Source organism: Panthera tigris, chromosome D1 (genome assembly GCF_018350195.1).
Source record: "Panthera tigris isolate Pti1 chromosome D1, P.tigris_Pti1_mat1.1, whole genome shotgun sequence".
Taxonomy (NCBI): Eukaryota; Metazoa; Chordata; class Mammalia; order Carnivora; family Felidae; genus Panthera; species Panthera tigris.
In genome coordinates this window covers 42,724,698-42,741,773 of record NC_056669.1, presented here as the reverse complement: position 1 = coordinate 42,741,773, position 17,076 = coordinate 42,724,698, and the positions used below count along the sequence as shown (strand labels likewise).

The 17,076-nt window shown below is 36.8% G+C and overlaps 1 protein-coding gene across 6 annotated transcripts in view; it reads left to right on the top strand.

Moving 5' to 3' along the window:
* Positions 1 to 15,296, top strand: part of NAALAD2 (N-acetylated alpha-linked acidic dipeptidase 2) — a 72,820-nt gene extending 57,524 nt beyond the window's left edge. For 5 of the 6 annotated variants that reach the window (XM_042957791.1, XM_042957790.1, XM_042957789.1 and 2 more), the window contains 4 exons: positions 13 to 277; positions 2,797 to 2,878; positions 3,967 to 4,059; positions 15,067 to 15,296. In XM_042957791.1, the coding sequence (XP_042813725.1) occupies positions 13 to 277; positions 2,797 to 2,878; positions 3,967 to 4,059; positions 15,067 to 15,256 (630 nt within the window). In that variant the 3' untranslated portion in view covers positions 15,257 to 15,296. Of the gene's footprint in view, positions 1 to 12; positions 278 to 2,796; positions 2,879 to 3,966; positions 4,195 to 15,066 lie in introns of all 6 variants that reach the window. The other variant, XR_006208122.1, reaches the window with a different exon arrangement.
* Positions 15,297 to 17,076: the final 1,780 nt, after the last annotated feature.

Sequence of the window (17,076 nt, the reverse complement as noted above, 5' to 3'; positions counted from 1 at the left end):
TTGTTTCCCCAGAAAACAGATAAGTACAGCAGCTACCCGGTATACCATACAATTTATGAGACGTTTGAATTAGTAGAGAATTTTTATGACCCTACTTTTAAAAAACAGCTTTCAGTGGCTCAGTTACGAGGGGCACTGGTTTATGAGCTTGCAGACTCTAAAATCATTCCTTTCAATATTGAAGACTATGCAAAAGCTCTGAAAAACTATGCAACAAGCATCTACAATTTATCTAAGAAACATGACCAACGATTGAGAGACCATGGAGTATCATTTGGTAAGAATGGCTGGGTATATTTTATAATCTGAGTTAGAGCTTTCAGATATCGTCTCCGACTGTCATCACTGCACACTCTTTCATCCTAGAATACATCCTTGCATTACTTAAGTTTGATTTCTAACAAAAAACTTGAAACACCTTTAAAGAATGTCATTTAACCTGGTATTTGTAGGATGAATTTGTTTTGCTAAGTTAGTGCTATGAACATTGGGTTGGTTAATATTTTCCCTATATTGCTGCCTTTAGAAATATTTTTGCTGTTAAAAGAACAATACTATAAAAATACAATATTGCACAAAGATGGGAAAATAGAGAAAACCAATTCCACTACATATATAATTATTGTATATTTTTGTTTACATGGAGATTTTTTTTACCTGGTTTAAGCATTGTTTCACTTTGTGTATTTTATATTCATATTGCCATTTTGTGGTTATTGTTATGTACTATGCTATCTCCAACAAAGCAGGGATGAAATATAGTATGGTACAAAGGACTGAGCATTGGGTCTAGAAGCAGTTACCTGGTTCAAATCCCGATTCTAATATTTAGTCATTATGTGATGTTGGAAAAGTTACATGACCTTTGTCAATTTTCCTCTGAGTGAAATGGTAAAGCATATAACGTTTCCAAGACTGCTGTGGGACATTCAGTTGGTTGGATATATAGACACAGTGGTGAGTCTCATAAACGTTACCTACTAGTACTGTTTTACTATAACCATTTTCTTTTAATCTGGGAGTAGATATTCTTAGTACATACCAAAATTATCAAGTATGTACTCAGTGTCTACTGTCTACTGTGTTATTTCCTGGGAGATACAAGAATGTTTAAAAAATAATCATTGTCCTCAAAGAGCACAGGCTCTCACGTGAGGGCAAAGACAAAAGTGCCAGGGACAAGCTGTTATAGGACGCTACAGAGAGTACTGTAGGGACAGAGTAAGTAGAGAGAAGTCAGCAATGGCTTTGGAATATTGCATACGAATTAGTAATCTTCAAAGTCATGAGCAGCAGGTACTATGATCTAGATAAAGTGATACAAAGAAAATCTAGGAAACTGTATTTACATCAGTGATTGGAGAGTCTCTTTAACGAGGCAAATGAAATCGGAATAAGCAGAGCCGACAGCGAGATAGACATTCACAGTTCTGTGGCTCGCCAGCATCCTCTTCTTTTCCTAGATGCCCCGATTTTCTTTTGGTGAATTACCTTTTATCACTTTAAGTCAGGATCCAACCGAGAGAGAAAGCACACAGTTACAGGTGAAGGCCACTCTTCACACAAAGTGACTTAACCTACTCTATTAATGCCCCTTTCCCCCCATATTTTCACCCTCTCCACCTCAGTGGCAATATTCCATCCACGTTAAACCATCTTGTAACTTTCTTATAAACATTTCTTCTACCTAATGTACCCTACTCCCTTCCCAATCAAAATTCTTCATTTAGTGCCAGGCAAAAAGCAGTCCCTAACATGTTTTAATGAATGAATGATGGATAGGATGGATATGTAATTTACATGGTCTGCAGTTCTCTACTTCCTTCTACCAATCTAGTACTGTCCTATCTTCCTAACACTCTACTGAAATTGCTTTTGCCAAAGTTATTCACCTGTTACTAAATACCAGGCACACGTTTTATTTCTTATCCAATTTGACTATTGTGGTTCATTGGAAATTTAAAATTCTTTCCTCAACACTCTTTGGCTTCAAAAATATCTATTATTAGATTATTTTGTACTTGGCTTTAAGAATAGCAACAGTAATTAGAGCTTAAAGGATATCTAGGGCTAAAAAAGACCTTGTCTTTTATATTGAAAGTAACTATTTACTAGCTGTGTGACCTAACAGAAATCCTGTGGAGCAGTAAGTGCTTTCTCTGCCAAATGAATATTGTATTCCCTGTATCACAGGATTAATGAAGGAAATCAATGATTTATGCTAATGTTCAGTTTAGAAAAGATGGAAAATGATATAGGTTGTTGTAATAAAAAAATATGTTGAGAATCTTCTCACTTCTTAGAATCTATGTTAACTAAAGAAAAGCTTGACTAGACCAGACCTGATCCTGTTTGAGTCCACATACACCAGCTTGTCACAGGTTGCATTTAAAAAAGATCTTAAATGCACTGCTTAAAAAGAGGGGTTGGTTCACATTGATTTATTCTCTAATTATTGCAGGAACACAGCTCAATTTATAGCTGTATCCAGTATCTAGCATATAGAAGTTGTATTAATATACATTGAATGAGTATCTACATGAATGGTAAATTAGGAGTTAAAATAATTATGTCCTAGACTCTTAAAAGTTCCTTCATGAAGAACCAATTTAGAAATTTTGTTTTATCGTCTGTTACAATATTTTCTGATCTTGATGGATCTACAAAAAGGCTCAGTAGAAAAACAGTTTTAATATCTATTCAGTCCTGTCAGCCTGGAATGTGGAGGGCAGGGAAGTAAACATCTGAAATAAGAAGCATTTACTAATATACCTTCCACTTTTCTATTTTTAAAAGATTCTTTATTTTCTGCTGTGAAAAACTTCTCAGATGCTGCTTCAGATTTTCATAGAAGACTCACAGAAGTTGATCTTAACAAGTAAGTTTCAAATGTAAAGTTTCCTATTTTGAAAAGTAATCTAGTTACTAGAGTGAATCGTGTACACTTACCTAGGCAGGCAGCTCTAAGTCATTGCTACCCAAATTAAGGTCTGTAACTACAGCATCAGCATCACTTAGGAGCTTGTCATCACACGTAGAATTCTGCACTTTAACAAACTCCCAGGATGGTCAGTATTCACATTGAAGTTTGAGAAGCAGTGCTCTATCTGGTAGACTAAAAACCCCTCCCAAGACAAGGGCCAGCCTCATGCCTTTAGGAGTCTGCATAAGAATTTTGAGTGTAAGTCATCATTCCGTGGGTAAATGCACTTGTAGTATATTTTACTAATGTCCCAATACTTCTATGACCAGTGTAGGAATTCTTTTACTGATAGAATTTTTGCCACTTTTAGATTGAAATATAATTTGAAAAGTTCTATTCAAAGCATTATTTAACAAGCATAAACTGTCCTGTCACATTTACTTTTTCAGATCCAATTAGAGTAAGCTCTCCCACTACCCACATTGGCAGAAAGATTATCCTTCATTCTGAGGGGCTTCTCTCTCCTTTGGATTGTAGGAAAGCCCAGAGAATTTGTGTAGCACCCCAGGAAGAGTTGGCAGATGCCAAGTGTGAAAGGGGATTCCCAGCCCATGATGGGCAACTTCCTGCAGACTGGCACTCTTCCTGCAGACTGCTGCGACCTTCCTTCATTTGTTGTTGTTCAGCCTTTATTCTGCAACTTTCTTCCACAGTGGAACTGAATGGCTTATCAACAACTGATAGTACACCCAGTCGGCCTTTGCAGGAGGCCTGGCTGTCCTCCTAGAGAGAATTAAAACTTTTAGTTCTTTCTGTGGTCTTGAAAAACAAAAGAAGCCATCTCCAGTAGGTCTCTCTTACTCTGAATATTAGGAAGATGACCCTCTTGTTATATGTAGCTTACATATAAAGCATTACTGTTAATACGTATTTTCTTAAAAACCTATGTATTTTAGAAGTTTATTTTTCCATGCCTTATGCTATATTATTTTAAACTATAGTTCCATGAAAGAGTTACAGTTACCTATTTCTTATTTTCAAAGTCCTATTGCAGTGAGAATCATGAATGACCAATTGATGCTCCTGGAGAGAGCATTCATCGATCCTCTTGGTTTACCAGGGAGGCGGTTCTATAGGTAAGGAAGCAACATGTGTTCCACTAAAGGATATTAAATACTCCAGTGTGACCAAAACCAGCATATCCAAAGTCTGCTTTAAACTGTTGCCATCAGATGAATGGAAGGTGAATATGTATGCTGAGAAGAATATGGGTAAGATTATGCATTAGAACAGTGTAACTTGTAGTATCAGAAAAATTAATTTCATGTTGTTTACTGCTTTGCTACAGATGTAAATGATAGTTGAAAAATAACCTGTAAATATAAAGGCTATTAGTATCTTAGAGCTTATGTAGTTCAAATTTCTACATTAATTTTTTCTATAGGATCTGAGGTAAGTAGCTTGTCTAGCCTCTGAATCTTCCAATTGTAGGAAGCTTACCACCTCATGAGGAAGTCCATCCCATTTTGAGAGGTCTACTTTAATAGAATTTTTTCTTCATAAGGTCTTTTCCCCTGTAATTTTCTCCTTCTAATCCTATCTACTCTCCAAAATCAAATAGAATAAATCTAGATCTATTTCCATGTAACATTTTAGGTTTTTAAAGATGGCTGCCATGTTCTGAAGAAATATCCTGTTTGCCTCTGTATTTCTATGTCAAGTTTTCTTTGAGTATCTTGGCTGTGTGCTTGGGCAGACTCCAGTTTCTTAAGATACCTCTTAAACTGTGGTTCCTTGGTGAAAATTTACGAGGCTGTTTATCATCAGATAACCTATGCCACAGATAGTTCTATATGTTAGCTTTCTTATAAATATTAGTGACTAGTATTAATATTTAATTAGAAGCACAGGCTTTTTTAGAGCCCTGCTCTGGCTCGTACTAAGTAACCTGGGCAAAATACTTCTCTAAAGCTCATTTTCCTTAGCTGTTAAAGGAGATAACTGCTTTCACCCCATAGGTTTATATATTTCAGGCATGTGGAAGATTGAGCTCAGAGAGGGATACATTCAGTAAGTGGCTATTTTCAGAAAATGATAATTCATATAAATAATAGCAGCCATCAGTTAAGTATTTACATGTCGAATTAAAAGCAAAAAGCAAAGCTACATGTTAATCCTCTCCTGCCTGTATTTGTATTTTATAAGCAAAATGTCTCTATTTTGTCAAAATGAATGCAGCCTTGTAGAATAAAAAGGGACAGTGATCCTTCAGCATTCCCTTCTATAACCCATACCCAGCCATTTGCTAGTCTCTAAAGAAAATGTTTTATATACACATGTGTGCAATGTATGTGTGTGTATACGTATATATATTCATCCAACTGTATTTATATAAATGGGCCTACACATTATTTTTCAGCTTGTTCTTTCTTCATAACAATTTATCTCCAAGATCCTCCCATGTCGGTATATATCCGGCGTGTAGTGTTCCACTGTATGGCTTATATGTGTAATTTTTAAAGTCCTTGTTGAGTTTTTATTTACTATTGGGATAAATACTGTAGGATGCCCCCCGTGTCCTATTTGAACATGTCCTAATATCTAATGAGTATGTGGATTTAACACATTTTAAATTTAACTGCCACACGGTCTTCTAAAAAGACTGCACTGTATTTTGAAAATATGTCTAGAACTATTACCTGAATATTAAGACTATATTCTAAAGCCCAGGCAGTACAAGAGCAATGCAGGAAGACCCTGAACTCTCTCCCTCCCATGGACACCCTTAAGCTACAACTATGTGTGAACCACATTTCCTCCAACGGAGACCTGAAGACTAGCGGAGCAACCCCTTCATTATCAAACAAGAAAAAGGCCTGACTGAAGATGGTAGGAGAGTCTGAGAACTAATTCTGCCATAAACCTGGCCCAAGGCACACAACCCACAATTGGGAGGGAATTTATAAACCCAGAACCTCTCCTTGGGGAATGAAGGGCTCATACTTCAAATAGGACTCACCAGCTTTTCAGACGTATGCCTGAGATGAGCCTCCAAAACATCTGGCTATGGAAACTAATGGTGTGCTCACATTCAAGAGACCCAAAGGGCCGTGGAGAACTGAGGCACGGCTCTTGAAGGGCTTAAATGGACTCACTTGCCACAGGATCCAGTGCACAAGCAGCACTTTGAAAAGCAGACTTCACGTGAAACATTCACTTGCTAGCTTTAATGCATCATGTGGAGGCACATGCTGGACTGTTCTCTGGGATGGAGGCTGGTGGGTGCCATCTTCGCATTCCTCCTCTGCTGAGCTCCAAAGTGCCAGTATCTCCTGGAAGGGAGCCTTTACACTTACATTTTAAAGTTGCTGCCCAGGGATGCCCTTTGACTGGCTCTGGAGCCAGAGGGTCTTATATTTCTAGGTCCCATGGGACTGGGACAACTGGGAGATGGTTCTTGGCTAACTACCACCTACAGTGTACCGCACAGATAGTGGAAACAGGACTTTTTGTCCAGGAGCTCTGGCCTCAGGAGAAAGCTTCTGGTCTGGCATGTATCTAGGAGTCTGTGGCTGAGAAGCCTCTTTGCACTCTCCCCCTGCTTTCCCCAGCTTGATGGCATATCCCCAAATGGAGTTTGTACCTTTGTCCAGCACCCCAGTTTTTGCAGCTGCTGCAGGGGACACCTGTACATTGTATGGCTCTGGTGGCCAACAGGGCAAGGCAAGGCTGATGGGTCCCACAGGACAGTAATCAATGGAGAAGCAGCTACCTCCAGGGCACAGCAAGAGACAGCAGATCCAAGAGCTCATTCTTCCAGTGAAAGAGGTCTTAGTTTATCATCATGGCTACAGCCGGAGGGGCAGGCTTCTAATTAAAACACACATCTAAGGATTAGTTATCAGAGGCCTCAGAGGGCAGGTGCTCTGTGCTCTCACTCTGCCTGTTCCAGAGCACCAACATCTCTAGGAGGGGAGTTCTCACACCCTGGTGTTTGTGGCTTGCTCGGTGGGGGTGGGGAGCCTCCTGAAACAGATGCAACTGCACAGACAGTGGACTGAAACTAACATCCTCTTTTTGTAGAAGAAGCATATTTATCCTGAAGCTTCAGCCTAAGAGCAGGCTTCAGATTTGGCACTCATCTAGAGGCCTATGGAGATACTCTCAGGCAATGTGGATGAGGGCAGTGCCATCTTTGTGCTCGTAATTACAGCTTGCTGGTATATTCCAGAAAACAGCTTATGTTTGCAGTCTCACAGAAAGTTTGGAAACCAGACCCTCAGGCAGCAGCTTTCAATCATCCTGAATTTAGGTGGCGAGAGATTCCCCTTTGGTACACTGACAGGTCTTGGCACACCCTCAGCTACCGGGAGCTCTTAAAAATAGTCTGCTTGGACAACCACAAGTTTGAGAAACAAATGATAGGGCAAGGTTGAATGAAAAGGTTTATCTTCAACATTGGGAGAGGTGGCTGTTTCATCTAAAGCACAGAAACCAACAAAGAGGAAAAAAAAAAAAGAAACAGGAATATGTTCCAAATGAAAGAATTAAGATAAAACCTTGGAAAAATACCTCAGTGAAATGGAGATAAATAATCTACTTGATAAAGAGCTCAAACTATGGCCATGAAGATGCTCACCAACATTGGAAGAATGGATGAACACAGAAGTTGGAAAAAAAAAAAAAAGTACCAAATAGAAATCACAAAGCTAAAGGATACAATAACAGAACTGAAAAATTAGAGGGGTTTTCCAGCAGACAAGATGAAGCAGAAGAAAGGATCACTGATCTTAAAGACAGGGTATTAGAATTCACCCACAGCGCAGGGGCGGGGGAGGGGGGAGAGAAGGGGGAAGCTTAAGAGACTTAGAGGAAAACATCAACTAACATTCACATGACAGGGATCCCAGAAGAGACAGAAAGGGGCTGAAAACCTAGAAGAGGAACCCAACATCCAGAAGCAGGAAGCCCAGAGAGAATTCCAAATAAAATGAACCAAAAGAGACCCACACCAAAACACTAATTGTCAAAAGTTAAAGACCAGGATAAAAGCAGCCAAGAGAGGAACTTCTTATATACAAAAGAACCCCCATACAATAATTAGCAGATTTTACAGCAGGACTTTGCAGGCCAGAAAGGAGTGGCATGAGAGAGTGCAAGTGCTGAAAGAAAAAAACTTCCAATCAAGAAAGAATATACACTCTTGCAAAGTTATCTTTCAGAACTAAAGGAGAATGAGTATTCCAGAACAACAAAAGCTAAAGGAATCTGTCACCATTAACTGGCCTCCTAAGAAATGCTAAAGGGAGCTCTTTAAGTTGGAAAGGTGTGGATTAGTAACAAGAAAACAGGGAGAGTGAACATTTTACTGGTAAAGATAAACATTAGAATAAAAGTAATGGTATGAAGGTTAAGACAAAACTAGTAAAAATAACTATAATAATTAAGGGATACACAAAAGTAAGAGGAAGTAAAACCTAAACCATGGTGGTAGGATGGGTAAGAGTAAAAAGGCAGAGCTTTAGAATGCCTTCAAAGTAAAACTGTCCATGAAAGTCTACTTTAAATTGGTAGTTTGTTCTATGTAAGGCTCATAGTAACCACAAACCAAACAGCTACATAGGCATACCTCTGATGTACTGCAGGTTAGGTTACAGAGATCTGCAATAAAGCAACTTAAATGAAGTTTCGGGTTTCCTAGTACATACAAAAGTTATGTTTATACTGTATTATAGTCTATTAGGTGTGTGAAGCACTTCTAAAAACAAAGTACATACCTTAATTTTAAAAATACTATATTTCTAAAAATGCTAGCCATCATCTCAGCTTTCAGTTAGTTGTAATCTTTTCCGCTGGTGGAAGGTCTTGCCTCCAAGTTGATGGCAGCTGGCTGATCAGGGTGGTGGCTGCTGAAGTTTGGACTGGTTGTGGCTAAGTCTTCCATTCAGGTTTCTCTGTTGTGATGCTGTTCGAGAGTTCTATTTCAATAGTCAATTCTCTCAAAGCCTGCTGCTGCTTTTTAACTAAGTTTATGTAATATTCTAAACCCTTTGTTGCCACTGCTGAATCTTCATAGCATCTTTACCAAGAGAAGATTCCATCTAAAATTAACGACTTTCTTTGCTCATCCATAAGCAGCAACTCTTCACCGATTAAAGTTTTACTGTAAGATTGCAGCAGTTAAAATATAATGATTATGAAAATTAAGGCCAGTAACTGATGAGCAGAGAAGCAAAAATCTTCCATAAAACAGTAAATGGAATTCAACAATATACTAAAAGGATCATTCACCATGATCAAGTCAGATTTTAGAGATACAAGTGTGGTTCAGTATCCACAAATCAATCAATATGATACACCACCATTAACAAAATAAATAATAAAAATCACACAGAAAAACATTCGACCAAATACATCTGTTCATGATAAAAATTACCAGTGAAGTGGGTTTAGAGGGAACATGCTTCAATGTAATCAAGGCCATTTCAGATATACCCACACCTACCCTATTACTCCATGGGGAAAAGTTGAAAGCTTTTCTTCTGAGATTAGGAATAAGACAAGGATGCCCACTCATGCTATTTTTATTCACCATATATTGGTAGTCCTAGCTGCAGCAGTCAGTCAGACAGGAAAAAGAAATCAAAGGCATCCAAACTGATAAGGAAGAAGTAAAACTGTCACTATTGCAGATGACATGACACTACATACAGAAAACCTAAAAACACCAAAAAATTAGAACTAATGAATTCAGTAAAGTTGCAGGGTACCAAACAAATGCACAGAAATCTATTCTGTTTTTATATACTACTAAACAAAGCAGAAAGAGAAATTAAGAAAACTCATTTACAATTGCATCAAAAAGAATAAAATATCTATGAAGAAATTTAACCAAGGAGGTGAAAGACCTGTACTTTGAAGAGTACAAGGGAGCACAAAACAAGCAAACACAATCCGTATCAAAATATCAATAGCATTTTTCACAAAATTAAATTATCCTAAAATTTGCATTGAAACCAAATGCACCCTAAATAACCAAAGCAACCTTGTGAAACAAGAACAGACATAGCTGGAGGTATCACAATCCCAGATTTTAATATATACTACAAAGCTATAGTGATGATACAGGAAGAAACATGGACATATAAATCAACAGAAGAGAGAGCCCCATGCTTATGTGATTAATAATGTACAAAAAAGGAGGCAAGACTGTGCAATAAAGAAGGTCTCTTCAATAAATGGTGCTGGGAAAAATGGACAGCTACATACAAATGAAATGGAACTACTTTCTTATCACAAAAATAAACTCAAAATGGGTTAAATACCTAAGTAAATGTGAGAGCTAAAACCATTAGACTCAAAAAACAAAACCCCAAGAACAATAAACTGGGAGAATAGCACACTAAAAAGCTTTTGCACAGCAGAGGAAACCATCAATAAAACAACAAGGAAATCTAAAATGGGAAGGGATATCTAAAATAAAGAACTGCTACCACTCAACAAAAAAATTGATTAAAAAAGGGCAGAGAACTTGAATATGTATTTTTCCAAAGAGAAAAAGACATGAAAAACATGGTCCCCACCACTAATCATTAGGGAAATGCAAATCAAAATTAAAATGAGGTTTTCACCTCACAATGTCAGAATGCCCAGTATCAAAAAGACAAGTGTTGGCAAGGATGTGGAGAAAAGGGAACTCTCATGCATTATTAGTGGGGATGTAAACTGGTGCATCCACTACAGAAAACAGTATGAACATTCCTTAAAAAACTTAAGATAGAAATACTACATGACCCAGTAATTCTATTACCGGGTATTTACCCCCCAAAAAACAAAAACGCAAATTCAACTAAATATATGCATTGTTATTTAATACAGTGTTATTTACAATAGCCAACACAGGGATGCAACCTAAGTGTCCACTAACAGATGAAGAGAGAAAGATGTATATACACACACACACAACGCAACAGTAACCATAAAAAAGAATGAAATCTTGCCATTTGCAACATGGATATACCTAGAGAGTATTAAGCTAAGTGAAGTAAGTCCGAGAAAAACAAATCCCATATGATTTCACTTCAAAACAAATGAACCAAGAAAAAAAATTGGTGGTTGCTAGAAAGGACAGTGGGGGGGGGGGGAGTATGGACAAAATAGGGGATTAAGTGGTACAGACTTGAAGTTATAAATAAGCCATGAAGACAAAAAATCCACCACAGGGAAACAGTCAATTATATTGTAGTAACTTTGGTGGCAGATGGTACCTACACTTATTGCAGTGAGCATTCCTAATGTATGTAACTGTCAAATTACTATTATACACCCCAAATAACACTGTGTTCCAATAAAGAATATAATAAAGTCTGAAATATTATAAAAATAACCAAATTGTGACAGAGACAAAAGTGAAAAAATATAGTTGGAAAAATGGTGCCAAAAGACTTGCTTGATGGAAGGTTGCCACAAACATTCAATTAAAAAAAAAAAAACAACAACGAAAAACGTACTGTCAGGCACAATAAAATGAGGTAAGCCTGTAGTAGATACAAGAAAGATAAAAGAAAATCTAAGCATACCTACCATCAAATCACAAAGGGTGAGAGCAAGATAAGCAACAAGCAAGAACTACAAACAGCAAGAAAACAATTAACAAAACAGCAATATGTACATACCTATTATTTTTAACGTAAATGGAATAAATGTGCAATGGAGAGACAGGGTAGTTGAATGAATAAAAAAACAAGACCTATATGATGTCTAGAAGAGACTCACTTCATTTTTTTTTTTTTTTCCTGAGCGCGAGTGAGCGCAAGCGGGGGGAAGGGCAGAGAGAAGGGGAAACAATCCCAAGGAGGCTCTGCACCACCAGCTCAGAACCCAATGTGGGGCTTGAACTCACGAACTGTGAGATCATACCTGAGCCAAAGTCAAGAGCTGGATGCTTGACCAAAAGAGCCACCTAGGCACCCAGAAGAGACTCACTTCAGATGTAAAGACCCACACGGAAGAAAACTGAAGGCATGGAGAAAGACATCTAATGCATAATGGAAACCAAAAGAAAGGAGGAATACCTATCCTAGTATCAGACAAAATACTTTAAAAAGAAGACTGTAATAAGAGACAAAGAAGGAAATTACATAGTAATAAAAGGGTCAAACAAGAGGATATAACATTTGTAAATATATCTGCACCCAACCATATAAATTAGGTATTAACACACATCAAAAGAGACAGGAATACAAGAGGAGGAGACTTTAATGCCACACATCAATGGCTAGCTTCTAGACAAAAAAAATCACTAAGGAAACGTTACCCTTAAACGTAACATTAGACCATATGAAATTAAAAGATATATACAGAATGTTCCATCCAAAAGCAAACCACACATTCTTGCAAGAGCATGTGCAATGTTTTCCAGGATTGGTCATATGTCAAAAAATAAGTCTTGACAGACTCAGGAACTATTAAGCATCTGTTTTGACCACAGTGATATGAAACTAGTAATCAACTACAAGAAAAGTAGAATATTCCCAAAAAGTGGAAATTAAACAATGTTCTACCAACCATAGGGCAGGTCATGAAATCAAAAGATAAGAAAATACCTTGGGAAAAATCAAGAGGGAAATACAGATGGCAAAATTTATGGGATATAGCAAATGCAGTTCTAAGATTGAAGTTCACCAGCAATAAACACCTATACCCCAAGAAAAAAGTAAAATTCTCAAGCAACCTAACATCCCACCTCAGTGAAGAAGAATGATAAATGAAGCCAAAAGTTAGTAGAAGGAAGGAAATAAAGAGGAAATCAAGGAAATAGAAATTAAAAGGTCAAAAGAAAAGTTCAATGAAATGAAGAGCTGATTCTTTGGAAGAAAATTTATAAACCATTCACTGGATTCACCAAGAAGAGAAAGGGTTCGGATACATAAGAGATGTTACAACTAATACCACAGAAATACAAACATACAAGACTATCAACACTATTATGCCAACAAACTGAACCGCCTGGAACATACGGACAAACTCCTAGAAACATACAGCCTTTCAGAACTGAAGCATGAAGAAATGTATATGTAAAAAGAAAGGGAGGATACTGAATCAGCAATCCTCAATCTCGCAACAAACCAAAGTCCAGGACCAAACGGCTTCACTGGTAACTTCTCCAAACCTTGAAAGAAGAATCAGTACCACTGGTTTTCAAATTCTTTCAAAAAACTGAAGAGGGAACACTTCCAAACTCCTTTTAAAAGGCAGCATTACCCTGATATGAAAATCAAACAAGAATGCCACAAGAAAATTACCAGCCAATATGATGAGCAGAGAAGCAAAAATCCTTCACAAAATATTAGCAAACCAAATTCAACAATATATTAAAACAAGATCACGTACCACAATCAAATGGGATTTATCCGAGGGATATAAAGATGGGTTCAATATCCACAGATCAATGTCATGCCGTTTTAACAAAATGAAGGATAAAGTCTTACATAGAGGCAGAGAAAGCACTTGACAAAAATTCAACATGCATTTTTATTAAAACTCTGAATCAAAGTCATGTAAAAAAATGTAACTTAACATAATAAAGGCCACATATGACAAACCTCCAGCTAATATCATACTTAAGGGTGAAAAGCCGAAAGCTTTTCCTCAAAGATCAGGAACAATATAAGAATGCTTACCTAGTCTTGCCACTTTTTTCCAACATAGTATTGGCAGTCCTACTGAGAGCAATTAGGCAAGAAAAAGGCATCCATACTGGAAAGAAATAAAACCATTACTTATTTGTAGATGACATTATATATAGATAAACCTAAGGAATCCACTAAAAAACTGTTAGAATGAATAAATTCATCATATGGTGAAGACACAAAATATACAGAAATCTATTATATTTCTATACACTAATAATGGCCTATCTGAAAGAGAGATTAAGCAAACAATCCCAATTCCAACTGCATCAAAAAGAATAGAATACCTAACAATTTAGCCAAGGTGAAAGGCCACAGGGGTATTAGATGTCAGGTCAATGATTCGAACCAGGTTTATACAAGTCTTAGTATGTATGTATGTATGTATGTATCTATCTATCTATCTGTATTTTACTATACTCTGCTTTTACAGTTTTCCAATAGAGGGCAAGTATACTTATGAATAGCTACAAACTTCATGTAGAATATCTCAAGTCATATATAGGTCAGAATATCAATGTTTATAAGCAGTTCAGTATGTAACATTGGCTCTAAGAAAGATCCATTTGAGGCCATGTTAAGATTTAAAAGCCAAGAGAAATAAATCCTGATGTAATTTGGATAATCTAAATGATTTACATTATAAATTTCTATTTGATCGTTAATATTAACTTACATAGAGTTTCATATTGTCTCAGACAGTAGATTTACATCTTAAAGAAGCTGTAGGATTTTGACCTAATTCCTTATCATGGTATTCAATAAAATATGTCCTTTTCTGGAAAGCAGCATTCCAGAGGAAGAGAAGTAGCTTGATCTCTTCAGGTATTTATAAGACAAAATAAAAAATCAAATGCAAAACTTTCCTTCTAGATTACAAATTAAATGTGTCTGTAGGCAATTCACATGGACTTCATTCATCATCCTTACATTTATGATATATTGGCAATACACGCTTATTGAATTATTGATTTTTAATGTCTAAAGAGTATCGGAACAAGTGTCATTCTTGTTGAATCTCTGAAAAAGGCAATGCACAGATAAATTATTTTTTCAACCTCTTCTCACTCTTAGTAAATATATCCATAAAGCATACTTGTTTTCACTGTTCGGGTGTCTTGACAGACAACTGATGTACACAACTTACGAGAACGAACCCATTTTCTTCCAATTGGTATGGGTAGCAACATGATTTATGAGAGTAATCTTAGTGAATGCATATGGTCAACTTTCTTTATTTAAAATTATACGGTTACATAACTATCTTAAATTAATTATAGGTCTTCATTATGGAGTAAAAAAGTGAATGCCAGGAGGAGACACAGTATTCTTAAGATGTCATCTAAGGAAAGGGAATGAAGACAGAAGTGTGTAAAATGTAACGTATGTACATATACTCTTTAGCTCAACCTGCCCTATGTTGTTGTTTTGGTTTTCTTTTTTTTCTATTAGGCACATCATCTTTGCTCCAAGTAGCCACAACAAATACGCTGGAGAATCATTTCCTGGGATCTACGATGCTATGTTTGATATTGAAAATAAAGAAGACCCTCAATCAGCCTGGACAGAAGTAAAGAAACACATTTCTATTGCAGCCTTTACAATTCAAGCAGCAGCAGGAACCCTGAAAGAAGTGTTATAGGAAGGTCTCAGCCAAATGGCCATTAAAAGTGTTACTGAAAGTCTCAGGATAAAATCCTTCCTTGTTTTTTGATAACTTATGAAGCCAGAGTATTCAATAATCTTGCTTTTCATGTCCTATTTTGATTTAGGCTTCCATTCTGTTCATCTGTAAAGAATTTTCTGGCTTTTTAAAAATTCAAAACTTCATCACCAAATCGTTAATCTAATAAAACAAAAGAACTCCAGTCTTGGGGCAGAAAGACATAAAGTAACTGAAAATTCCCACAAATAAAATATGACAAGGAACTTGGAGCTCTCAGACGTTGCTAGTAGAAATGTAAAATGGTACAACCATTTTGGAAAACAGTTTGTTAGCTTCTTACCAAGTTAAAAAATACAGTTAACCCTTGAACATGGGTCTGAACTGCACAAGTCCACGTATACATATTTTTTTTCTAATACAGCATTTTCTTTATGATTTTAACATTTTTCTTCTAGTTTTACTGTAAGAATACAGCATATAATACATATATATAAAATACGAGTTAATCAACTGTTTATATTATTGGTAAGTCTTCTCAACAGTAGGCTATCAGCTGTTAAATTTTTAGGGAGTAGAGTTATATGCAGATTTTTGCACAAAATCTGTTATATGCACAAAACAAAAAAAGTTATATGCACAAAACAAATCTGCCTGGTAGATTCGCACCCGTAACCCTCACACTGTTCAAGGGTCAACTGTAGTAACCCTTGCCAAGTTATTGTTTCATAAGTTATGTTGTTTTTATCATCTTTAATCAACAGCTGATAATTAGAACAAGTGATTATGTGCCAAAGCCATGTAATTAAGCAAGGATGTTACATATATAATGAGCTATTTTTTTAATGTTGATTTTTGAGGCATAGAGAGTGCGCGAGTGAGCGCATGAGCAGGGGAGGGGCAGAAAGGGGGAGACACAGAATCTGAAGCAGTCTCATGGCTCTGAGCTGTAAGCAAGAACCGAACGTGGGGCTTGAACCCACGAGCCGTGAGATCATGACCTGAGCCGAAGTTGGACGCTCAACAGACTGAGCCACCCAGGCGCCCGTGAGCTATTTAACGTTTTCCCTTACGAGTACTTTACCTATAAGATGTTTTATGTATGCCACTTACTAATGACAAAACAAAAATCTAGTGATGAAACAAAAAAAGGGGAGACTGAGGAAATCACCGTGGAAATCCACTGTACAAAGGTAGAAACAGAGGGAAAAGGAAACACAGGAGATAAAAAAAATAACCAGAAGGCAAAAAAGAAGACAGCAGTAGTTAAGTAATCATAAATGGATTGAATTCACCAAAGGGCACAAAGTGGCTGGATGCAAAAAACACCTAACTATATACGCTGTCTAAAGGAAACTCATTTTAGTTCTAAAAACACAGACTCAAGGTGTAGGGACAGAGGAGCATATTCCATGCATGTAGATACCAAAAAAAGGTAGGCATCACCATATTTATGCCAGAAAAAATACACTTCAAGCCCAAAACATTAAGAGACAAAGAAGTCACTAATGATAAATACATCAAGAAGATAAAACAATTATCCATCCAACATCAGAACATCACAATTAAATGGATTCAACAGTCATATACAGAACATTCCAACCAACAGCATAATCCACGTTTTTCTCAAGTGCATATGGACATTTGCCAAGGCAGATCACATGATAGGGCACAAAACAAATCTCAGCAAATTTAAGATTGAAATAATACCAACTATCTTTTCTGACCACAATAGTATAAAATAGAAATCAGCAAGAGAAAGCTAGAAAAATCTACCAATATGTGGAAACTAAACATAT